The sequence below is a fragment of the Schistocerca americana genome, chromosome 5 (genome assembly GCF_021461395.2).
Source record: "Schistocerca americana isolate TAMUIC-IGC-003095 chromosome 5, iqSchAmer2.1, whole genome shotgun sequence".
NCBI lineage: Eukaryota > Metazoa > Arthropoda > Insecta > Orthoptera > Acrididae > Schistocerca > Schistocerca americana.
The window spans coordinates 628,299,136-628,324,513 of NC_060123.1; the positions used below are offsets into that span (position 1 = coordinate 628,299,136).

Here is a 25,378-nt window from a genome sequence, read left to right on the forward strand (position 1 = left end):
CCTGGAGTCTAAGTGAGCAGCCTCTCCTGCAACCTATTCCTCTTTACTAACTAAAAAAAAAAAAAAAAAAAAAAAAAAAAAAACTATTAAGTCCCAAAAGTTAGGACAGTTTCTTGCATTTTTATATGTGCCTGTCATCTGTCATCAATATTAACAATTTATATTTTATAATTTTCACCAGTGAATTTTGCTTTTGATGTGCAGAGTGATTATAATTAAAGTTCCAGTTTCAAAATGCTGTAAAAAAAATGATCCACTGCTCAGAATGATGTCAAATTGTAATGGAAAAAGTTATGGGATAAAAAAAGGAACACTAGTAATGTTCAATTTTTCTACTGGATAGCCACTGCAAGCAGCAGAATAAAAGATGCGCGGTATATGGATGTTCCTCAGTTTGTATTGGTGATGCTCAAACTGACTGTCTCAATACAGGATCACATGCTGCTAATAAAACTCTTTTACAAGAACAGTGACTGTGGATCAGTAGCTCTGCAAAGTTCTGGACACTCAAGGGTCTGGAAAAAGCTGTTGGACTGATGTCTGCCAGGAGTCTGGGTAAAATGATTACAAAATTTGAAAAGACAAGCACTTCTAAAGTAAAATATGACAGAGGTAGGAAACCAATTGATCCGACATCAGCAGAAAATGTCACTACAGCTTTGCATGAGGGATTGAGTGTAGGTGTGCCCCCATGCAGTGCATGGGGAATTGCTCAAACTTTGGACATGCCTGTGAGCATGGCACATAAAATTCTATGAAACGTCCTGCATTACTACTGATACAAAATTACCTAAGTTCAGAAGTTTCTTCATACTGACCTGCCAGCAAGACAAACATTTACTCTAGAATTTTTTGCTCACCTGAAGGTGGATGGTGAATGGACACGGAACACTCTGTGTACAGACAAAGCCCACTTCCATCTCCAAGGACAGGTCAATAAACAGAAGTGCAGAATACAGAGAATTGAAAATCCACCCGCAAATCTACTAGTACCCCTTCATTCTGCTAAGGTAACTGTGTGGTGTGCATTGGCAGTATCGTTTATTGCAGGATCATATATTTTGAGAAAATGGATCCTGTGTACCCGGTTACCTGTACTGTCACTGGTGAACTCTATGAGAAGCTTTTGCACACTGATGTCATTCCAACCCTTCAACAGCATGCACTTGTGCTTAGGGTCATTTTTATGCAAGGCGGTGCTCTTCTACACACTGCACTGCCAATGGAAACAGTGCTGCAGAGGCATTTTGGAAATGATGGAATTATCAGCCATCATTTCTCCATAGCCTGGCCATCCAGATCATCTGATATCAATCTGTGTGACCTCCGACTGTTGGGTTATCTGCAAGATGATGTGTTCTATGCTCTGATTACAAACATAGCTGCACAATGCACAATGCAAGATGAATGTGACTCCTGAAACACACCAATTGTATGTGGAAGATACTGTTTCATGATTTCAAATTGTGGGCAGAAAATGGTGGACAGCATATTGAACATGTCTTGCACCAGTCTCACAACAATGAGAAACCTATTTCATTGCTGCCTTTTACGTGGTTTTTGGCGTCAGGAAAATTAAAAATCAATTTCATTCTTACCTTTTATGTAGTTTTTGGCCTCAGAACAATTAAGAATCAATGTCATTGTTGCTTTTTATGTGGTTTTTGGCCTCAGAACAGTTTAAAACCAGTGTGGTATGATCTTGAAGTGGTGGGTAGATTACTAACAGTGCCACAATTGTTGAATGTCAAACTCGTGCAATCATGCACATTGGACAGTATGGTTAGTTTCATGTGCAACTCACACCATAGCTTCCAGATTGCAATTCATCTATCATTTGTACCCAAACCCATTTACATTATGACACTTACAATGCCATCTAGTGGGAAAATTTTTGTTTATTTGTTTGTTTTTGTTTCCATATCATTTCCTCATTCTTCCATACTATTTTCCCCTGAAATCTAATATAATTGTGCACAGTGTCTCTTTTCTTTTCCCTTTTTTTTAAAAAATGTAAAAGGTACTACATAAAATAAATTCTACAGATTCTGCAATGAATAAAATTAAGTTCAATAGAAATAAGGAAACTGATTGTCACTGCATCTACAACTAAATATGAATTTTATATCTGTGAAAAAAAGATATATTTTTCCTACGTGGAATGTTTCCCTCTATTATAAATATGAATTTTGGCACACATCTGGGTTCAGTGGCTGACCCAGCTCAAAGCCTTAATCAACACAGCAACACCCTGCCATATATGAAAGAAATTTCACCTCTGTTCTCTCTATCACATCCATTCTAGGGATGTCAATCATGCTGCACTAGTGGGAGACTCTGTCCAGTGTAGAAGGAAAGGGAAAAATATGACAAGTAGGAGCTTTGTATCAGTTTGTGGAATATGTCTGGATAACATGCACCTGGAAGAACACTACTGCAAAAGGCAGGGACTGGTATAAATATCAGTTTGGCACATAGTTGTAGCCTGTTTGCAATGTTTATTCCTTACATTCCTCAACAAGATGTATACTGTCTCAACTTGCACTGTCAGAGTGGTAAAGTGGTAATACTTCCATCGGTTGTAAATACAAAACTTGCTAATCAAACCTTGCATTGTAAACATTAATAACCCCCCAACCCCCCCCCCCCCCCCCCTTTCCACCCAAACCTGCAGATGAACGCTAAGTATTTCACAACACCATTTAAATCAATTACTGCTTTATCATTAAGGAACAAGGTGTCACATAAAATTACCATATCTTCTAAAGAGTATGTGCAACTTCTACTAGATGATTCTGTATTTGTGTCAGAGCACAAATAGTTTGGAACCTCATAAATGTGACATAAAATGTTATAGTGATCGAGTTTTGGTCAGTGTTACTTTGGTTACTTTGATGGCGTGTTTGTCGCTGTTAGTAGTAGTTTATCCTGTAGTGAAGTAGAAGTGGATAGTTCCTGTGAATTATTATGGGTGGAGGTTACACTCAACAACTGAGCTAGGTTAACAATTGGCTCCTTTTACCGACCTCCCAACTCAGCAGCGTTAGTGGCAGAACAACTGAGAGAAAATTTGGAATACATTTCACATAAATTTTCTCAGCATATTATAGTCTTAGGTGGAGATTTCAATTTACCAGATATAGACTGGGACACTCAGATGTTTAGGACGGGTGGTAGGGACAGAGCATTGAGTGACATTATACTGAGTGCACTATCCGAAAATATTGATATTTAATTGATGATGCTCTTCACCATCACAACAGCTCTTCATGAGACTTTCTGATAAAAAATCCATCTGATTCTTTGCCCATAACTTTACATTCCTATAATTCAGCTTTCCATTTTCCTTTCCACAGTGACATTCTCTCCTGTTATACACACAATGCTTTCAGGATTTACTTTTCTTCTGAGATTTCAGTTTCTCACCTATAGAATAGCATCACTTTACCATTAATAACAATCCCTTATCTTGGTCTTTAGCTTTTCTCAACCTGAATTTAATATTTTGTCCCAATGCCATTAGTTACCACTATCTACTAATTTCACACTGAGGTAAATCAAATTTTGTCTCTACTTATGCACGAGGGTAGACAAAGGCCTGGAAACGCTTTATTTCTATGTTAGAGCTCATTTCTTACTCCTTTTCATCATCACATTAATCAAGGGAAACAGTTAGAATCAGAACATACCAGCATTACATGAAATGCTTTCTTTTATGAAATGTTCCAAACATCCTCTTAGTTACATTTGGTTACAAGCTAAGCTGCATTCTATGTGGGCATGATAAACAATAAGCTGTCTGTCTGCATGGATGGGCACTGACAAACTGTGGCCAAGTGGACCACCAGGTTACTGAGCACGCTGCCAAATATGACAGCCTTCATTTCAATGACTGCTTCACAGCCTGTGCCATATGGTTACTTCCCGCCAACATCAGCTTTTCTGAATTGTACAAGTGGGAACTTTTTCTGCAATATAACCTACATTCCTGTAAGCCTCTTGTCCTCAATCTTCATTAGTCATTGTTCTCACCCATACAGCCTCCCTGTTCCCATTTCAGCACTATACAGCCCTCATTCCACCATCACACCCAGTCCGTTTACATTTATTCTTTTCCACGGTCCCCCCCTCCAGCCTTCTGTCTAACCTCCCAACTGCACTTAGTTGCCCTATCCTCTCTCCACTTCGTCCCTGCATGCCTCCAGTGGCACTGCACTGTCTACCACCCTTACCCTATTATCCCTATTGCCACTCCCATCATGCACTGGTGCTGCTGCTCGCAGTGTGCTCCAGTTGCCTGAGACTGCAGTCGCGTGTGTGTGTGTGTGTGTGTGTGTGTGTGTGTGTGTGTGTGTGTGTGTGTCCTCTACTTCTGATGAAGGCCTTATGTGCCAAAAGCTTTCCTTGTGACCATATTTTTGTTATGCCTAACTCTTCAGCATCTTCACTATATGGTGAGTGGCAACTTTCCTTTTCATAATATTGTTACATTTTGTTATAATGTACAGTAAGTTGTAATTCTTCGATTCACTGCCAGTGTTTGTTGTTCCAATGAAACAAAGGTAATGTTGAAATATGACTCACTTCCTTGCTTGTACTGACATGTGACTAACCTCATTGCTCCACTAGCATCAAGCACATTGCATTATCTGTTAAGTGTTCATCATGGACTGTGCAAGCATATAGCATGAACTGTTCAAGTGTTCATCACTGACAGGGTTTCCAGTATGGTGTAACGGAAGTATATTAAGATGCGGAGTTCCCATTTTGAACATTTCATTTAGGAAAGTGTTTCATACTGTGCTGATATGTTCTTTTCCTGTATGTTTCTCACGACTGATGTATTGAAGACTTGTAGAAACTAAGCTCTAACATGGAAATAAAGCATTTAAAGACCAAGGTCCATATAATATATTTTCTTTCTCTATGTGCGCAGAATGTTTCTTGTAAGTTTGGCCATACCTTTTTGTTACACCCTGTACATGTCAATCAGTAGTACCATACTAATATTTCTTCTCTGAGGTAAGTATTGGCCAGCAATTCTGTTTAACAATTTTTTACTATAGTGTTCAACAATCAGGACATGTCCTTTTAATTGAAGTTGTACAATACCTATAATTACATAAGAAATGATTTAAGGTTTCCTCATTTCCATAACTAAAGAACTGCAAAATTGTTCTAAACATTTACTGCTATGCTGAGCTTCAGTGTTGGGAGAGGAATACAGTGTGATATCACTGCAAGAAGAAGAAGAAGAAGTGACTACATTCATTACTGCAAAGCAGCAGGATTCCCACATTACACAGAAACAGACATTTATTCATATAATCAGAAAGTGGAGAAGAAAAGGGTATTCCTTTATTTGAGGTTTTTTAAAAAAAATGTTTATAATGATTTTATCAGAAGACTTCTTTTGAGTATCTACACATGATGATTATTCTAAATTTCACAAAATTGGCATAGATGTATTCATTAAGTGTTGTGGACGATTAGGTATGCTTGCAGTCTGGACTCCCAACAAAACTGTGATACCGAGACAAGTTGTATGTGTGTAGCAATTAGGAGACGTCTGAGGAACATTTTCTTGATGCAGCCAAGCACATAAGCAATGATGAGCATTGTCAGGAGTGGAATCATGAAATAAGGTTTGACAGAACGAGCACCATGGTTCAAGATACAAGTTTCTGAGATACCATAATTGGGGAATCTGACAAGATCAGGGAGTTGAATCTAATAAACAGGCATAAGTCCTTCACATTAAATGAATCTTGTGATTTTGGGTGGTCATCTGCTCTGTGAGAGTTGGAAAATGCCATGGATGCAAGTACTACAAAGAATGGCTCCGTCAGCATTGCAAAACATATGCACTACAGGAAGGGTTGTTGCCAGAAACAAGCATTGGACTGGAATACAAATATTTTCACACTAACAACAAGCCTTATAGTCTGGTTTGAGTCCAGATAATGGGAATATCAAAACACATCACACACAGTATTTGACAAAGATAGCAAGGGCAATTACTAAAACGTTTTTCAGCTATGGAAAGACTTATTAAGCTACGTTTATGACCAATAGTAAAAAATCTAAATTAATTTTTATGTAAGGTAAAGCTGTCCTTGAATTGAAGGGTGGTTTGAATACTGCACTGTTGCACTAGATATGTCCCTGCCTTTACCCAACCTTCGAACTGACATTCCTGTCAGCTACAGAAAGACCTACAATTTAATATGGGCTATGAATTATAGCAGAACTTTACTTTTTTCACATTAATCAAATCATTGCAGAGACAAAAGAAATGATAAGTGACAGGGAAGAAAATCACTGCCAGAGGTGAGACATGTGATACATGACAGAAAAAGAGTCCTGAGACTGACAGGAATGAAGCCAAGTCCTTTGGATTGGAGACTGACATTTACTCTTTTAGCCACTCAACAGAACTAAGCCAAACATATTATTAAAAATAACAGGTTACTTTAATTACTGACATTTCTATTAACTACGAGTCTAAATTACTGTTAGAAATGCAATGGATCTCTAAATTTGTAGCAACATTCTCCATTCAGTATCTTGCCTTTCAGCATTCAAATTTTCCTTTCTATAATTGACATGTTAGAAGGCTTAAATATATATTCAGAAGTTTACAACTCAATGCAGATGGCAAGGAGCTCTGTTTGTCAAATATTGTCCTAAATGTCATTTTGTGGATGTTGTCCAACGTCAGGTAACAAGGAAAGCACTAATACTGGACATGTTACGGTAAATGCAATTCACTGGTGCACACATAATGCAGTGAAATATTTCAAAACACAATTTTTTGACTGTTTTGTTACCTTCCTATCATTAGGTTTGAGACTGACTCTGAGAGAGGTTTATTAAAGATATAACTTTCTAGAATAATGAAAAAATTAACATAGCATTTTTTTAAAATTTTAGTTTCTTTTACTGTGTGAAGAAATGATGTGTAATTCATACACATATTTTACAAGGCTTCATGGGATTCAGAATGCATAATGGAGTTGCTATATATCATAATAATACTGTTAGCAGATCAATCACATCTGTAGATGGCAATCAATAGCTGCAACCAACAGTGTGAACACTGTAAATTTTAAACAATCTTGAGGTAATAAATTATTACATAAGCAAAGCCTTCATGAAGAAACTGTCATTCAGCTGAACCAAAATAGTCCAAGGGGGTAGAATTTTACTCAGCTTCCTGTCTTTGCAAATGATATTTTTACTTCAAGGAGGCATTAAGTTAAGAGATGAGATTTACACAGTTAGACCTACAAATTTATAGTTAATGAGAAAAAGGGCCACATTCAGGATGCAGGAGTAAGTCAGATTATAAAACTGTTATAAGTACTATGACAATCATAAGATCTTTCCATTGCAGGGTACAATTTCATATTTTCAGACAAATAAATTAATCCAATGCTAAAATGCTGACAATACATCCAAATCTTTATCCATGCTGGTGTTTCATATAATCAAACAGGAATTACTTTTCTTTTATTGCAGTATTACCTACACCAGCAAAAGAGATCAATCAGCATGATCACAAAAACATTTGATTCCTACACGATTGGGTTGAACCAGGTGAATGTATCTGAAAACTGCTTAACAATCACAGACACCAAATTAATGACGAAGTGCTCCATAACATAGCCTTCGCTTGACTGAAGGAATGGTTACAAGCAACAGGTATACAGTTATGCATTTTGTAGAAATATGAATTTTTGGAAACCATACCACATGGTTCACGGATTACATTAAACTGTACACTCCCCCCCTCCCACATCTGGCAGGTTGTCAGTTCAATGGTCAAAAGGTGGCAAGAACATATAGCCAATGGAACCATTTTAGTAAAGCACTGTGTTGTTCAAACCAACCTTCAGATGGAGGACAAGTTTAACTTTTTCATCACAGCTACAAAAAATAAATTTTTGGGCTTTGGAATATCAAGAGACAGAAAATCCTTAAATTATCTAAGAAACAATAAACAGTCATTTGACCTACAAGTAACATATATTACAGAACTCATATCACTTTAAATAGGATTAAGAAGGGCTTGTAATTCCCCGTCATTTGACATGATCCATTCTGGATTAAATAAACTGTAAAGGGAGGATACAATGATGGCTAATAAAATGAAGTACTCACATAGGGATTTCAGAAAGTAAGTTATACATGTCATGTCACATAATATCATTGTAAATCAAGAGTGTTGAACTGTCAGAAGAGTATTCATGTTCTGGGGTTCGTGCAAAAACAGTGCTTTTGTGGTATGGATAAGGTTCATCACAGTGTGCGACTGAAATGACACAGCGACTGCAAATGTACTCCGAAGTTTACATATGTGAGACAATACCATTTTTGTGGGTAAAATATTTAAATTACACACAGATTCACCAAGAAATTCTGGCACTATATAGACCAAATGCAGTGTTGTGCCCAGCCATAATGAAATGGTGCCAACAATTTGACCACTCTGCAAAGACTTGGGCGATGGTGATTTACACCTACATCTGTACTCTCCAAACCACCATGAGGTGCATGGCAGAGGGTACATCCCATTGTACCAGTTATTAGGGTGTCACATATGGAACGCAGGAAGAATGATTCTATGAATGGCTCTGTGCATGCAGTGATCATTCTAATCTTATCCTCACGATCCCCTATGTGAGCATAAATGAGTGAGTTGTAAGCAATCTCTTTTGTAGACCGATTGCACTTCCCCAGTATTGTATCAGCCAACTGAAGTCTACCCACTGCTTTACCCACGACTGAACCTATGTGATCATTCTATTTCATATCCCTAAAACATGTTACACCCCCAGGTATTTGTATGAGTTGGCTGATTCCAACAGTGACTCACTGATATTATAGTCATAGGATACGACATTTGTTTTGTTTTGTGAAGTGCAAAATTTTACATTTTTGAACATTTAGAGCAGCAAGTTGCCAATATCTGCACCACATTGAAATCTTATCACCATCTGAATGAATATTTATGCAGCTTCTCTCAGATATTACTTCATTATAGATAACTGCATCACCTGCTAAAAGCCTGATTTTACCAATAATATTGCCTGCAAGATCATTGATAAAGCTGCAAGGGATTAGCCGAGTGGTCTAGGGCACTGCAGTCATGGACTGTGCAGCTGGTCCCGGCGGAGGTTTGAGTCCTCCCTCGGGCATGGGTGTGTGTGTTTGTCCTCAGTATAATTTAGGTTCAGTAGTGGGTAAGCTTAGGGACTGATGACCTCAGCAATTAAGTCCCATAAGATTTCACACACATTTGAACATTTTTTTCATTGATAAACAACATGAACAGCAAGGTTCTCTGGGGTGCACCTGAAGTTACTTCTACATCGACGATGACTCTTGATCCCAGGTAACATTCTATGTCATCCCTACCAAAATGTCCTCAATCCAGCAACAAATTTCGCTTCATACCCATCTGACCAACCTACTGACAATAAGTGTCGTTGTGGTAAGTTCCCATTCTTCTTGGAAATTAAGAAACACTGCATCTATCTTGTTGCCTTGATCCAAACCTTTCAACATGTCATCTGAGAAAAGTACGAGTTGGGTTTCACTTGATTGATGTTTACAAAATCCATGCTGACTGGCATCAAGGAGGTTGTTCTGTTCAAGATAACTCATTATGTTTGAGCTCAGAATGTGTTCTAAGATTCTACAACAAATTGATGTCAGGGACATTGGACAGTAGCTTTGTGGATCACTTTTACTACCCTTCTTGTAGGCAGGTGTGACCTGCACTTTTGCAAATAACTGGGCATGGTTTTTTGTTTGAGGGATCTATGGTAGATTATAGTTAGAAGAGAGGTGAACTCAGCAACAAATAAAGTATAGAATCTCACAGGGATACCATCGGCGCCTGGTGCTTTGTATAGTTTTAATGATTTCAGCTGTTTCTCAACACCACTGACACTAATGCTTATTTTATCCATCTTTTCAGTGGTACAAGGATTAATTTGTAGCATTTGTCCTTTGATGGCCAATGGCTATGCCACAATGGTCACATCAATTCCTGTCAGATCACTGAAGTTAAGCACTGTTGGGCTGCGTTAGCACTTGGATGGGTGACCATCCAGTCTGCCAAGTATTGTTGGCAAGCAGGTTGCACTCAGCCCTTGTGAGGCAAACTGGGGAGCTACTTGATTGAGAAGTAGTAGCTCTCGTCTCATAAACTGACATACGACTAGGAGAGCCGTGTGCTTAGCACGTGACCCTCCATATCCATATCCAGTGTAATCTGTGGGCTGAGGATGACACTGCGGCTGGTCGGCACCATTGGACCTTGGTGGCCTGTTAGGGAGGAGTTTAGCTTATTTTAGTTTTAATTTTTCAGGAGTTTCCTTTGTAAAGGAACATTTGAAAACAGAGTTAAGCATTTCAGCTTTTGCTTTACTGCACTCAGATTCAGTTCCTGCCTCATTTGCTAGGGACTGGACACTAACTTTGGTGCCAATAACAGCCTTTAAATACAACCAGAATTTATCTGAGTTCTGCGAAAGATCACTTCTGCTACAGTAGTTACTGAAGGCATCACACATTGCTCTTTTGACGGTCAAACGCGTTTCATTCAGTATCTACCTATGGCCCTACACTTTGTTTTACACCAAGTACGCAGTAATCTCTGTTTCTTTAGAAGTTTCTTTGCAATGAATTTGTGCAATGGAGGTTCCCTCCTATTGTGAACTGTTCTACTGGGTACATATCTGTCCAGTGTGTTGTCAACCATCCTTTGAAACTTGTGTCATAGTTCCTGTATTTGCTCCTAACCTGTGCTGAAAATCTCGAGTTCCCCATTGAGATATGACACTACTGAATTTTTATCTAGTTTATCAAACATATATATCTTTTCTTGATTTAGCTGTACTTTGTACTTTGGTAATCATTGTCACCACAACTGCATCATGGTCACTGATATCAATTTCGATGTGGAAATCCTCAAGGCATCAGGTCTATTTGTTGCCATTAGATCCAATATTTTTCCGTGATGAATTTGATTCCTTACTATTTATTCTAGGTAGTTTACAGAGAAAGCTATTAGTAAAGTTCCACATGATGTCTTATCATGCCCACCACTAACAAAACTACGATTTTTCCAATTAATTGTTGGATAATTAAAAGTCTTCACCCTCTGCCAGGCATTTAAGTGTAATTTGCAGAGTATCCACAGACAACTGAATGAGGTGGTGCAGTGATTAGCACACTGGACTCACATTTGGGAGGCTGACGGTTCAGACCCGCATCTGGCCATCTGATTTAGGTTTTCCATGATTTCCTTAAATTGCTTCATGCAAATGCTGGGATGGTTCCTTTGAAAGTGCATGACCAACTTTTCCCTATTCCGATGGGACCGATGACCTCACTGTTTGGTCACTTACACCAAATCAACCAACCAACTATGTAGATGTAGATGTAGATGATTACAGTATGATTGGGGAACATCCGTGCAAGTGAACTGAGGAAAGGGAGGAAGGCTACAGATATCAACCACGGATGACGGTCTCCACATAACTGAGGAACTGATTTGCAGCAAATGAAAGGTGAAGTCATTTTACAAATATGGGGATGTTCGCACAGTTGTTTTTGGGTGGCTCTGTGAACAAGGATTGGATTTATAGGTATAAATCCACTGAACATCTGGTAGAATGTTCTGACTGTTGTTTACAAAGACATGTGTTATTGTTGAAATTGGTGTCATGTGTCTGTGTTACTTTGAAGTGTAGTGCAGCAGTCAATAAAAGTTACTTGCCCTGCTGTAATATTATATAACTTTGGTTTTTAAAGTCCCCCTGCAAATGTACGTTTTTCAGTACTGCTTCACTTATGAATTAACATACATTTAAGTGTTTTATCTTACTTGAAAGGCACATAGTTTGAATATGCTACTGAAGGCTGGGAAAATGATACATCCCTCCAGATGAATAATTTAACTGTTACAAAAGATCATTTCTGAAGTTGGAAACAAGATTAGAATGTGAAATGCCATTTTTTGAAACGCCATATTTTGCTACCCTTAAACTGGATGCACAGGAGATGAAAAAATTTAATTCTGGAAGAGTCTTGATGCTCATCTTCAAACAATTCCACAGTATGAGCCTATTACCCTTGGTGGAAACTTCAATCAACATGTTGGATCTCAGTGAGAAGGATAACAGTGATATCATGGGGGATGTGGACTTGGCCTGAAAAATAATGATGGGTGTCACATGATGCACAATCCACAGACTCCATGATCAGTTTGTGACCAACACATAGTTCAAAAAATGGGTATTGTATCCTCTATCAGTGGAGGCTCTACTAGACATACTGATATATCAATAGCAAGAAGAAGGTGATATATATGGAAGGGGTTCTGTAAGACAGCCACTGCTTTTTTTTTTTTTTTTTTTTTTTTTTGCACCATGAAGGAATTATCCAATGGAAATTGGTACATTAAGAGACAAACAAATGATCATAGTTTTAGAAAAAATGCATGATTCATTCAAGAGAAAGAGCTTCATAAATTGAGGAAGTCAATAATGAGTTGGTCCACCTCTAGCCCTTATGCGAGCAGTATTTCAGCTTAGCACTGATTGACACAGTTGTTGCATGTCCTCCTGAAGGGTATTGTGTCAAATTCTGTGCAATTGGTGCATTAGGTCATCAAAACCCTGAGATGGTTGGAGGGGCCTGCCCAGAATCCTCTAAATGTTCTCAATTGGCAAGAGATTTGATGAACTTGCTTGCCAAGGAAGAATTTGGCAAGCACGAAGACAAGTAGTAGAAGCTCTCACCATGTGAACAGGTATTATCTTGCTGAAAAGTAAGCCCAGGAGGGCTTGCCATGAAAGGCAACAAAACACAGTGTAGAATATCACTGATGTACTGTTGTGCTGGAAGGGTGCAGTGGATAACAAGGAAATGCACACTGCTGTGAAAGTAAATGACATCCCATACCATCACTTTTGGCCGTCAGACTGTATAGTGGGAGAGATTCTAGCCTGAAGATGTGACTGGAGATACTCTGGACAGCAGTGGGATACCAATCTGACTGTCATCTGCCATGCTGCCTGACAATAAGGAGTGGTGATCTGGAGTGTCATTTCTTTTCTCTTGTCATCTGCAGCCCCCTTACTGCACAGTGGTATGTCAACTATATTCAGTGCCCCATTTTGTTGCCCTCCATGGCCGGCCATCCTTGACTTACACTTCAGAAAGATAATGACCACCTGAACATGGTGAGAGTTTCTGCTGCCTGTCTTCATGATTGCCAAACCCTACCTTGGCCAGCAAGGTCGCCAGATCTTTCCCCAACTAAGAACATTTGGAACATTATGACCAGGACCCTCCAACCAGCTCTGGATTCTGATGATCTAATGTGCCAACTGGACAGAATTTGGCATGATATCCCTCAGGAGGACATCCAAAACTCTGTCAATCAATGCCAAGCTGAATAACTGCTTACTTTGTGAATAAATCATCCAGTTTTTCTGAAATTGTAAGCATTTGTTTATCTGTACATCAACATCACATCTACTGATTGTTTTGTGTTGTGTGTGTTTGTGTGTGTGTTAGAATGTGCTTATAATGGAAAAATTTTCATAGCAAACAAAACACCTAAGACTGGATCTGAGTGAAGGAAGTGGTGGAGAATGAGTGAGTCCAATGGAACAAACTCGTGAAAGCCTTACCCAATTTATCATTTAAAGCCTGTGACTGTGGGAGATGCTGAGAGGCAACAATTCTCAGAAAAACAATACTGGGGCAAAAATACATTCTTAAGCAAACCTGGTGGTGGGATGATAATTTCATCAACTGATTAAGAAGAAAAAGATAGCCTTTAAGACTTGGATGAACTCATGTCTTGATAATGAACTTCAGTGGTATCAAGTCCCAAAATTGGCAGTGAAAAGAGCAGTGGTGCTGTGAAGGCCGGTGCTACCAGGATTGGCATCATTATCTTATCTCACAACCACCAGAAGGCAACATTTATCGCCTTGCCAAGTCCTGCAATCATTCAATCCATTGTCATGTCATCTATGTCAAGGGAGTCAAAACCAAACTGTTATGAGACCAACAAGCTATCCTTCAACAATGGCCAGACTACCTTGTTGATATACACAACACAGAGTTTGCTCATGCACTGACTGCAACTCATGGACCACTTCTAGGCCCTCACCTATCATTTCAGCTGAGTACATAATGGTTGTCATCAAGAACATGGAAAATGATAAAGCAACTGGCCTAGATGATGTAGCAGCAGAACTCCAAAAAATGCTTGGGACGGATGCTTCAGAATTTTTATCACACTTTTCAACCAGATCGATAACTAGCATGGGAGCTATAGTCTGAAATTATAAAGAAAATGTGAGAGACTATTAAACTTACCATCATGTTCAGCTCCTCTACCATATATTGAAATTATTCAAACAAGCACTGGACAATAGGTTCATAAACACTGCCACAGTAAAACCCAACCAGTAGGAATTCATTAAGAGTTGCCACACCACCAATGCAACCCAACCCAGGAAGTCCCAGAGGCCAATGAAAGCTGGAGACAGCTTCTGTACCACAATACTACTAGTGTGGTTTGGAGTGTAGCTGAAATTTACCCACTTTTTTAGATCACTGTCAGTGCTCATTAAGGCCCTGCCCTACCACTGCTACTATACATCCTGTGTATAGATGCAGCAGCAGCTGACATATGTTTACCACATCCCTGGACATGGATGATGTGATCCTAGCCAAAGAAACAAACTTTGACCCCAACATCAGATACTAACTCACAGACAGGCTGGCTGAGAACAGGCTAAACTTCCGTACTGAGAAGACTGCTTATCTGGAATTTGGTCCCCAAACCAGAGTCACTATTAGTACCAGTTATAAAAACAATCAGAAAAGCAGGCATTTCAAGTACTTATGGTCCATTGTCATCACAAATTGTGATGACACTTCTAATACTCAGGAAAGGGTAAATGGAGATAAGTCATTGGTGTCCTCTGTGATGAAAAGCTGTGACTACATAACTGACCAAGCACTTGGACAGACAAGTACCTAATAGAAAAGGTCATCATCGGATGGACCCTATTGTATACCGTCTCCATAAAGGAACTTTTAAGGAAAAACACGGATGCAATAGATGTAAGACAAAGCATAAGGATATAGACAAAGAGATGCTAAATGAACCACACTGATTGTCAAAAGGGCGATGGGAGAAGTCTTTCTTATCTTATCAAAAGACCTTCCATAAAGCCCAAAGAAATTTTTTTGTCATTTTAGGCTGGAACTGAACTGGATGTTGGTCCCACTGGATCAGGGAAGGATGGGGAAGGAAGATGGCTGTGCCCTTTCAAAGAAACCATCATGGTATTTGCCTGAAGCAATTTAGGGATATCACAGAAAACCTAAATCAAGATGGCTGGAAGCGGGTTTGAACCATTGTCCTCCTGAATGTGAGTCCAGTGTGCTAACTGATGTGCCACTTCGGTCGGTTTGAAAAGTGTGACAAAAAATTCTGAAGCAGCTGTCTTGAGTATTTTTTAGAGTTCTGCTGGTATATCATCTAGGCCAGTCACTTCAGCATTTTTCATGTTCTTGATGGCAATCATTATGTTCTCAGTTGAAATGATGGGCATAGGTCCAAAGATGGTCCAGGATTTGGAATTAGTGGATGTGCAAATTCTGTGTTATGGGTATCAGCAAGGTAGTCAGACCATCATTGATGGACAACTTGTTGGTCTCATAACAGTTTGCTGTTGGCTCTCTTAACATACATGAAGTGTCCGATGTCCTGGACTGAATGGTTGCAAGACTTAAAGCCTGCCAGCAGCACTTAATGTAGGACCCTGAGATTCATGAATGACACCACAAGAAATGAAATTGAGGGTAGCAAAACAAAAGGCATAAATGCTGATCTCTACTTTCAAACATTACTTTAAAATGGAAAATCCATGTGTACTGCACCTGTTTAATTCTTATACGACTACAAATATTAATGATACAGATATTAATGTCAGGGGTATTGAGAAACAGCTGAAATTGCTAATTTGAACAATGCTCCAGGGTTTGATGGAATTCCTCTTGGACTCTATATAAAGTTGGTGCTGAGTAAGCCCCTTATTTAACTATAATCTACCACACATTCCTTGAACAAAAACTACACCCAGTAGTTTCCAAGAAGGGTAACATCTGTTTCCAAGAAGGGTAACAGAAGTGACCCACAAAATTAGTGTCCAATATGGCTGACACCCATGTGTTACACAGTCTTAGAACCCATTCTAAGTTCAAACATAATGATATTTCTTGAACATAATGATCAGTTAAGTGCATACAGCTTGCCTCCTGACGACTCCTTTTTAGGCAGTATGCAGCATGTTATCTTGGATAAAGAATCACTGACAGATGGATAAATAAATTAGGGTCCCCCCTTGAAAGTATCTTGGTACCATTGCTGCTGATGTTGTAAAGTACTGATTTGTCAGGCCGTATTAATAGTAAACCCACATGTTTTGCAGATGATGCAGTTATCTACAATGAAGTACAGTTTCAAAAAGCTGCACAAATATTCACTTAGATCTTGACAAGCTTTCAAAGTGTTGCAAAAATTGACAACTTGCTTAAAAGTTCACAGATAAAGAAATGAGCATTTCAGAAAAAAAACAAAAACATGAAATTCTATAATGCCAATGAGCCACAACTGTAATAAGTCAACTCATGCAAATACCTCAGAGTAACAATTTGTAGACCAAGAGATGAATACACTAAGCAGATTCAGAAGGATGTAGGTTGCAGTAGGTACTGGGAGATGAAGAAGCTTGCACAGGATAGAGTAGCATGGAGAGCTGCATCAAACCAGTCTCAGGACTGAAGACCACAACAACAACATGAAATGGGATGATACTATAGGCTCTGTCATAGGTAAAGCAAATCACGTACTTATGTTCATTGGCAGTATAATGGGAAAATGCAGTCAATCTACACAGGTGAGTACTGCAAAACACTCTTACAACACGTTCTAGAATGTTGCTCAAGTGGGTGGGTTTGCACCAAATACAAACAACAGGGCATAGTGAATGTATACAAATAAGGGCAGCACAGATGGTCACAGATTAGTTTAATCAATGGGAGATCGTCATGGAGATGTACTGATTAGTCCCCTATACATTAAATCATGACTTGTGTGTGTACATAATGAGGTAATAAAAGTTCTGATTCTAATTAACTTGAGCTGGCAGATGCTTCAAGATGAACACTATCCAGTAAGAACCAACTTACAAAGTTTCAAGAATCAGTATTAAAAATGAGGAGTCTAGGAATATACATATCACTCCCACAAAGGCGTCAAAGACAAGATTAAATTAACTGCCACAGACACGGACACATTTAAGCAGATATTATTCCCATGGTCCATATGTGAATAGAATGAAAGGAAACGCTAATGTACAATACTGCTCATTAATTTCAATACACCCAATAAATGACTTATAGTTATCTGTAGATAAGGTCTAATACCGTGGGTACGGTTGAGGAAGCAAAGGAACAGTACAATAGTTGTTCATGTCATGATTTTTGTTTGTGGTCATCGAGATACAATACTATCCAACAAACAATGTTGTGTACATAAACATTATGCATCTATCTGATATGTTTGTTTACCTATTTGCCGATGGATCCCGCATTTGGTGCACCTGTGTTGTTCCCTGTAGTGATGTGATGTCTGCAGCAAATGGCAAGCATTGCAGCGATACATAACATGTGGTTCCTGCATGTCAGTTCCTTCATGACATTGAATTATGCACATTGCTAGTATGGCTCCATGAGTGGAGATACCCATAGAAAAACATGCTGCAATTGTAGCACTTAGCCAAGCAGGTTTATCTATTAGCAAAAATTGTGAAACAGTGTAGTGTGTCTACAAGGGTAGTGCAATACACCCTTCACTGCCAGAAGGCAACTGGTAGCAATAAGGATTTACCACGACTGGAATGACCCCATAAAACAACTAAAAGTGATGATAAATATATCAGACCTACCAGTAAGAGAAACAGATTAAAAACAGCACCCCAAATTTGTGCATAATTGGTAGAAATGAACACGACAACAATATCTGTTGCAACAGTAAAAAGGAGACTGACAGAAGTCGGCTTGAAAGGATGTGTCACAGCAAGAAAACCCCTTCTAAGGCCCATAAATAAACAGAAGAGAATTGAATAGGCTAGACAACAGCGTAATTGGACATTGGAAGAGTGTATGAAGGTGTTATTCACTGATAATCGAAGTTTGAGATTTCTGGAACCAGAAGAAGAATATTTGTTCACCGATTTGTAGGGGAAAGGGTAGCCCAGCAGTGTGCCATACCTACAGTTAAACATGGTAGAGATTCTATTATAGTTTGGGGATGTTCTGCCGGAGATAGAATTGGCGACATTGTGAAAATAGAAGGATGTATGGATCAGAAGCAGTAGCACTGCACACTTCAGTATCATGCAATACAAAGTGGATTGTTCTTAATAGGGAAAGGGTTCACCTTACAACAGGATAATGACCCAAAACATTGTTCGGCATGATGTACAAACTACACTGCATCAACAGAAAAACAGAAAGTACTGAATGATATGGTATGGCTGTCCCAAAGCCCAGATTTTAATCCATTGAAATGGTCTAGGATGAAGTGGACAGACGTATCAGTGATGTTAATATAACCAGCAAGGAACATCTCTGGAATATTGTTACAGATGTGTGGAATCATATCGATCCACAATACCTACAAAAACTGACTGACTACATGCCTCGAGTTTGTGAGGAGTATACTTTCATGAAAGTAAAATATAATGATTATGATTGTATTATATATGTGGAAGTTACTATAATTATATTTTGTGAGATAATGCTTGATTTGTGTTGTAAATCTGAAATACCGGGGTGTATTGAAATTAATGAGCACTAGTGTATGATTCAATGGAGAGTTATCTCCTGCCATAATGATCTGTTAAAGTATGATATGTAGATGTAGATAAACTTATGAAGCTGACTAGATCCTGAAAAGCTGTCAGTGTGTGCTGTTTCGAAAGTATTGAGACACAGAATTTGTGATGTCAGACGGAGTGTTTCCTGACATGTAATGTTATTTTATGATAGAAAAAATTACAAGCAGCAGGATCAAGAACAGGTACATCCAAAAACCTCATAAATGTTTTATGTTCAATAGAGTCTATTATTTGTTATTTCATATCTCAAATGAGTGATAAAATCTTGTCTCTGAGCAGATGAACATTCACTTTCGTGGATATTTCTTTCAAATGAGAATCTCTTTTTGTATAATTTGATATTAGAATATATCAATGGCTTATATCTTATTATGACAAATCCCTTAACTGCCTAATGGAAGTTGGCTTGATAGTTAAAAGTAGGCCTACACAGAAACTAACCATGAATTTCAATTTTCATATACTACAGACAACAAGAAAATTTTATTTCTGTCATAAGAACTATTTCAAGTAAGAAAGTGGAACAAATAGTAATTTATTCATTACTTTCCAGGGGTCTGAATTTGTTAGCAAAATTTTCAATACAAGCTCAAAAACTGCAATACATATGTGAACATCACTATCGAAAATGTATTTGACCAGCAGCACACAACTGAATTATCAGATATGTAATTCATTTAAAAGATAATTGTTTCATTGCACCTCTTGATTTTTAGCCCTGATGTGAATATTCTCGAGTGGTGATGTTAAATAACTGAAGAATTAACTAACAACTATGAAATTATTAAAAACCACTTTCTGATTATACTGGATGCATTACAAATGTGTAAGTTACACTATGAACCAGGAGAAGTACACAGCTGGTCATGTGCAAAACTGAAACTAATTATACAAGGGAGTTCACAATATTAAGTTATCTCATCGCTGCCTGTCTTCCTGTAAATAACTCAGGACTATGGTTAAAGAACAGTATTGTGAGTGGGATTTTGTTTCATTTTTTTTATTGAGTCATAAATTCACTTAAGGCAAAATGTGTACTGGAGCAAGCAAATAGCAAAATTAAATCAGAAGTTTAGGAGAAAAGGTATAATAAATGAAACAGGATACAAGCATGTACTGCATTCTGGTTAGTAATAATCAGGGGCAGACTGGCTACATGGATAGCTACCAGAAATAAATTAATACCAGCATATGGTAAATAAAGCTGAATCTCAAATTGAAAAAAAGACACCATGCTTTCAATTATGGATGACATACTACTCCACTACAATATGCTTTTCAGAAAGAATAATGTATTTTTCTCTGAAATTTACATTATGCTGGCAGAAAGAGAGAATACACAGTAAAGCCAATCCACCTCTGAATAAGGAAATTTTACATCTGAAACCAATATGTACTTACTTTAAATAAAACAGAAGATACTTATCTGCCTAAAACCTGCACAAATAATATTCTGTGTTTTATAGGAAAAAAGATAAATTAAACAGTTCAAAGCAACTCCATACTTTACCTTTCCTACTGTATTAATTATACATGTCATGAATAACTGTCAACTTGGTTGGTAGGGGAGTTGCAGACTACAGTGCATGTTTCATAGCACAATAAATGTGAATACATATATTTAAAGTCTCCTGCCCTGCTAGTTTAGTTTCAATTAAAACCTCAAAAAGTCATGCTTTCTGCATATAATTATTGTTACAGTAATGAATTCAACCAAAGAAATAGTGCATTGAAGTGTAAAATGTAGTTTGAGAGTCCCAGTTGCTCTTAATGAGCACAAGTCTTTCGAGCCTATCTTGTAAGAGGATTAAGAACCAATGTGAAATATATGTAAAACTTAAGAAGCTTATTACATATCAGTTATAAAGTTACATAAAGAAGTGAGTAATTTATAATTTTAGTTATATGGAGGACCATGTTTGTAAAATCACTTTTTATGTTTAATGTATTCCAAACTGCAATTATAAAAAATCCACCTGGAAGTATATGTGATTTTTGCGTGCATCTGATGAAAAGTAACAAATCTGACCATTTATAAATTCATTTAAAATGTTCTCTATAATATAAAACTACTTCATCAATGAGAAACAGTAATCCTTAGAAGGCTGATACAAATCCATTTTCCAAACTATAGCATATTCAGTCCTTCACCTGCTCTTAATGTGAGTAGTAGACTAGTTCCAACAATTATATGTTTTAATGAGAAATTTAAAGACCCTTTTTTTTTGCAGAAAAAGTTAATAAAGCATACTGGACACTTACTTTTCTCTCTCCTCGAGCTCCACTGGATTATTGTCTATAAATTAAAGGTAAAAACATATGTTAGTTAGCTTGCTTGTTAATGAGTTAACAATCATTGAGCACTAGCAATTGATGCTACTTGATATTCTTGAGAGTGTCATGTGAGGTCATTCGGTGTCCTGTAGAAATTCGCTTATTTATTGCCACAACCACATGCATGCAAGAGCACCCACAGCTTAGTAACCCTGTGATAGAAAAAGAGACAAAAAGGAAGCACGCATAATGTTTTTCCTTTTTTGTTTTGTAGTAAATTTTAGTATGGAGACATTTCGTGCGAGAAATTATACGAGGCCACAACAAATACAACTAAAAACAAAATAAAAGACACACACACAAACATAAGAAATCTATCATTCTAAACAGTAAGTGAGGAAGAATTGATACTTCTTTGTATGAAGTGAGGAAGCTGCATATTGACATTAATACCATGACTCTATTCAGTACCCTTTTAAGTTTTGGTGCTACTGTACATGCATCTTTTATTCTTCCAAACCTTGGTCTGGAAGTGGGTAGGAAATGATAAAACAAGATCCATCAATATGCCCAATGTAACATTTAAGAGGAAATACATTTTTAAAGAAATATATGTCACATAGATTCTGACAATATGTGAGAGCAGATAGTTTATGAAGAGTTACCAAATGAAGACAAAACTTATACTAAATATGTTTAATGCTCAAAATAATTAGCAGCTGTATGTTGGCAGAATACATTAATAGGATAAAATTATGCATGGCACAGAATATTTGTAACAAGGTGCCCCATACATTCACTAATAATGTGTGTAACTGTGTGGCATAGGCTTGTATCATTTTCTGGATTCATTCACCAATGTTACATCATCCCAATATCAATATTTGGCAGTACCAATGACAATAACACTGAACTGCAAGACATTCACAGCCAGAACTGTCATACTTATTAAAATGTTCTGGGTTATTATGTCATGGTTAAGTGAATTCCTTGAAGAAACCCCAGGTATTGTGCGCATCTGCCAAGGACATCTTCGAGGTGTTGTAGCTTGTACAACTGTATGAGTCGTACCTGGCTTGCTACTGACTACAGTAAAAGTTAATACCTATGTGATCCCATGCAGGGTGTGTTACCATACGTTTTCAAAACTTGAGCACAACTGGCTATTGTTGGTTGCTGTCATTTGCTATTGCCATTGTCTTCTGCTGCAGGGCAACAGCAATAGCGGTAGACAGCAACTGAGAAGGGAAACAGCCTTTTACGTCAGTCAATAGCGAGCCATGGTATGAAATGAACACTCACAGAAGGAATAATCCCATTGGAGACATCTTCCACAGATGGGCACAAACTATTGGATTTCCCATCGAATAATGGCCCACAATATTTTGATAAGTCTAATAACACTGAAGCCAATGATTTTCAAAGGAAATAACACATTCTGTCTAGGCAGCTTAAGCAAAATTTGTAGTTCCTAGCTCCACTGCTGATGTTAATATAAACTACTGCTGCAACACAAAATAGGGAGGGCATATGTCTGGGAATCATGATTGCCTTTCCTGATACTTTGGCTGATAACTTTCCACTAACTCTCTTGAAAAGTACAAAAGGCTCACAGTCAAGATATTGCAAGAGGAACACATGATGTCCCAGAGGAATCTCCAAAAAATGATGGAATGTCTTATTCACAAATGAAACTTCTAGAATCACAAGGTGCTAACTGATTCAAATTCTGGCGTTGGAAATAAATTTCAGTGCCAGTATTTGGTTGACAAACAGGGAGGTGTGGGAAGAAGTACAGTTACAACATTGCCACACTGTGTGTCAAAGTCCTTGCTTAAATTCAAAACAAGACATGGTATTTCATGATACAAAAGCACATGATGGTGATGATGGCCGTATGTGCATCTAATGGGAACATGAAGTTAGGCTGCCCTGTTGTTGTTACTCGACAGCAGGCTATTTTCTGATATCATGCTTGACCCTCCCCCCTTCTCTTATTGGCAACAACACAATCATGACACTACAATGTGCACACTCTCACCTCAATGACATATACAGTTACTTTTATGGCACAATGCCCACAGTTTGTGAAGGTTATGTATCAATGTGGACGAGGAACAAGATACCTTTCGTATATGGTGACTGAAAATAAACCTCAGGTGAAAGGAGGGAGGGTTAAAATTTAAAGCTCATCACGAGAGATCATGAGCTCAAGCTGTACAATGATAATGGAAGGAAATAAGCACAAACTTCACTAATTTCATGTAAATTTATGTGAACTTTAGCATATGTGAAGCAGCAGTTTAAGTTGTGTTTACATCAATTTGTCTACTTGGTGATGTCAGTGTACTGATTTTTATCAGTTTTATTGAAATCTCTTGATTTCAATGACTGTTTTTATTTTTCAGCCAGTTTTTTTTTGTTGCAGCCATCCTCAAATCTTTTTTTTTTATAATAACTATAACTGGGACTGGACAATTTATATCTGTTGATCAGCATTGTACATGCTGTGAACAACACTAATCAAAAGATGTTGATTGATATGTTGCAGATGTGATGACTGCTGAACAGATCTGAAGATGACATGTTAAGAGTGGAAACCCACTGCAAAATAAAAGGAATCACTATGCTCATGACAGTTCAACAACAAAGACATGAGGAAAGGTAGCCCCTCACATGAATTAATGTTTGCTTTTTCCATCCTAGAATTTCCATACCTATTCAATAAGTATGATGTATGAAATTAAGAAAATGATCACTGTTTACCATAATAGGAAAGATGTCAAACTTCAACAAGATACTAAAATAAATTATCAACATGAGTTGGATAAAAATAAGAGAAAGCTAAGTTTCTCTCTTGACATCTTTGAACTTGTGTAGTTATAATCCTTAAAGATACTAAGAAATTAAGTGAAGGTCATGAAGCAGCTTTAACTACACAAGACTATCTTAGAAACATTATCTGGCTAGTATAGGGTACTAAATGATTGCAAGAGATGACCCATCAGCAGTATAATAGTAAGTTCCAAATAGTGCACGACTTCATGGACAGTGTTCTCTTCTTTGCATTATGTAGTTATTAGAATTATCCTAAACAACACTTATCATGAAGAAAGTACCTAATAAGTGATAATGAAACATTATGTGGAACAATTTATCTCTCAGAAGCAGTGTGTGTTTAAAATGATACATTAGATACAGAAAATGCAAGTAAGATGTATCAGGGCTGTGAAGATGAGGGAGTAAATTTACCTAAATTAAGAGGGAAAAGCTCACCAGTTTCTGGTGTACTATCTATGTTGAAACACTTTTACTCTGCTCCTTTCTTTATACTGCATCCTTTCATATGTTGCATATTCTTTTGTCGCCCCACAAGTACTACATTTAACATTGCTCATTATGTCAATAATAGTATGGCGTAAGGCCAATCCAGAGGAATAATTAGTCACTTTGCAATTATTATCATTATTATATGCACATTCAGTCACCGTACCTTGTAGTTTCCAGCATCAAGGAGAACCTTCATGGTCATGGAACAAGTCAAGCAATATTTTTGTAGAGAAAACTTATTACTGCAAATTCCTTCTGCGGGATTAAAATTCAGAATGAAAGGGTATCAATCATATGATTCACTGATGACATTTCTATCTTCAGTGAAGGTGAAGAAGAATTACAGGATCTATTGAATGGAACGAACAGTCTAATGGGTACAGAATACAGATTGAGAGTAAATCGAAGAAAGATATAAGTAATGAGAAGTAGCAGATATAAGAACAGTGAAACACTTTTTTTTAACATCAGAACTGGGGATCATGAAGTAGATGAGGTCAAAGAATTCTGCTATCTAGGCAGCAAAATAACAGATAATGAATAGAGCAAAGAGGACATAGACAGTAGATTAGCATTGGTAAAAACGACATTCCTGGTCAAGAGAAATCCACTAGTAACAAACAAAGGCCTTTATTTGAGGAAGAAATTTCTAAAAATGTACATTTGGTGGACAGCATTGTGTGGGAATGAAACATGGACTGTGGGAAAACTGGAACAGAAAAGAATCGAAGCATTTGAGTTGTGATGCTACTAAAGAATGTTGAAAA

The 25,378-nt window shown here is 37.7% G+C and overlaps 1 protein-coding gene across 1 annotated transcript in view; it reads right to left on the reverse strand.

The window, feature by feature from the left end:
• The window catches only part of LOC124616598 (hemicentin-1), a 1,150,083-nt gene that overhangs the window by 61,500 nt on the left and 1,063,205 nt on the right, over positions 1–25,378 (reverse strand). Inside the window, exon 16 of the mRNA XM_047144918.1 lies at positions 21,270–21,303. Coding sequence (XP_047000874.1) covers positions 21,270–21,303 — 34 coding nt within the window. The remainder of the gene's footprint in view (positions 1–21,269; positions 21,304–25,378) is intronic.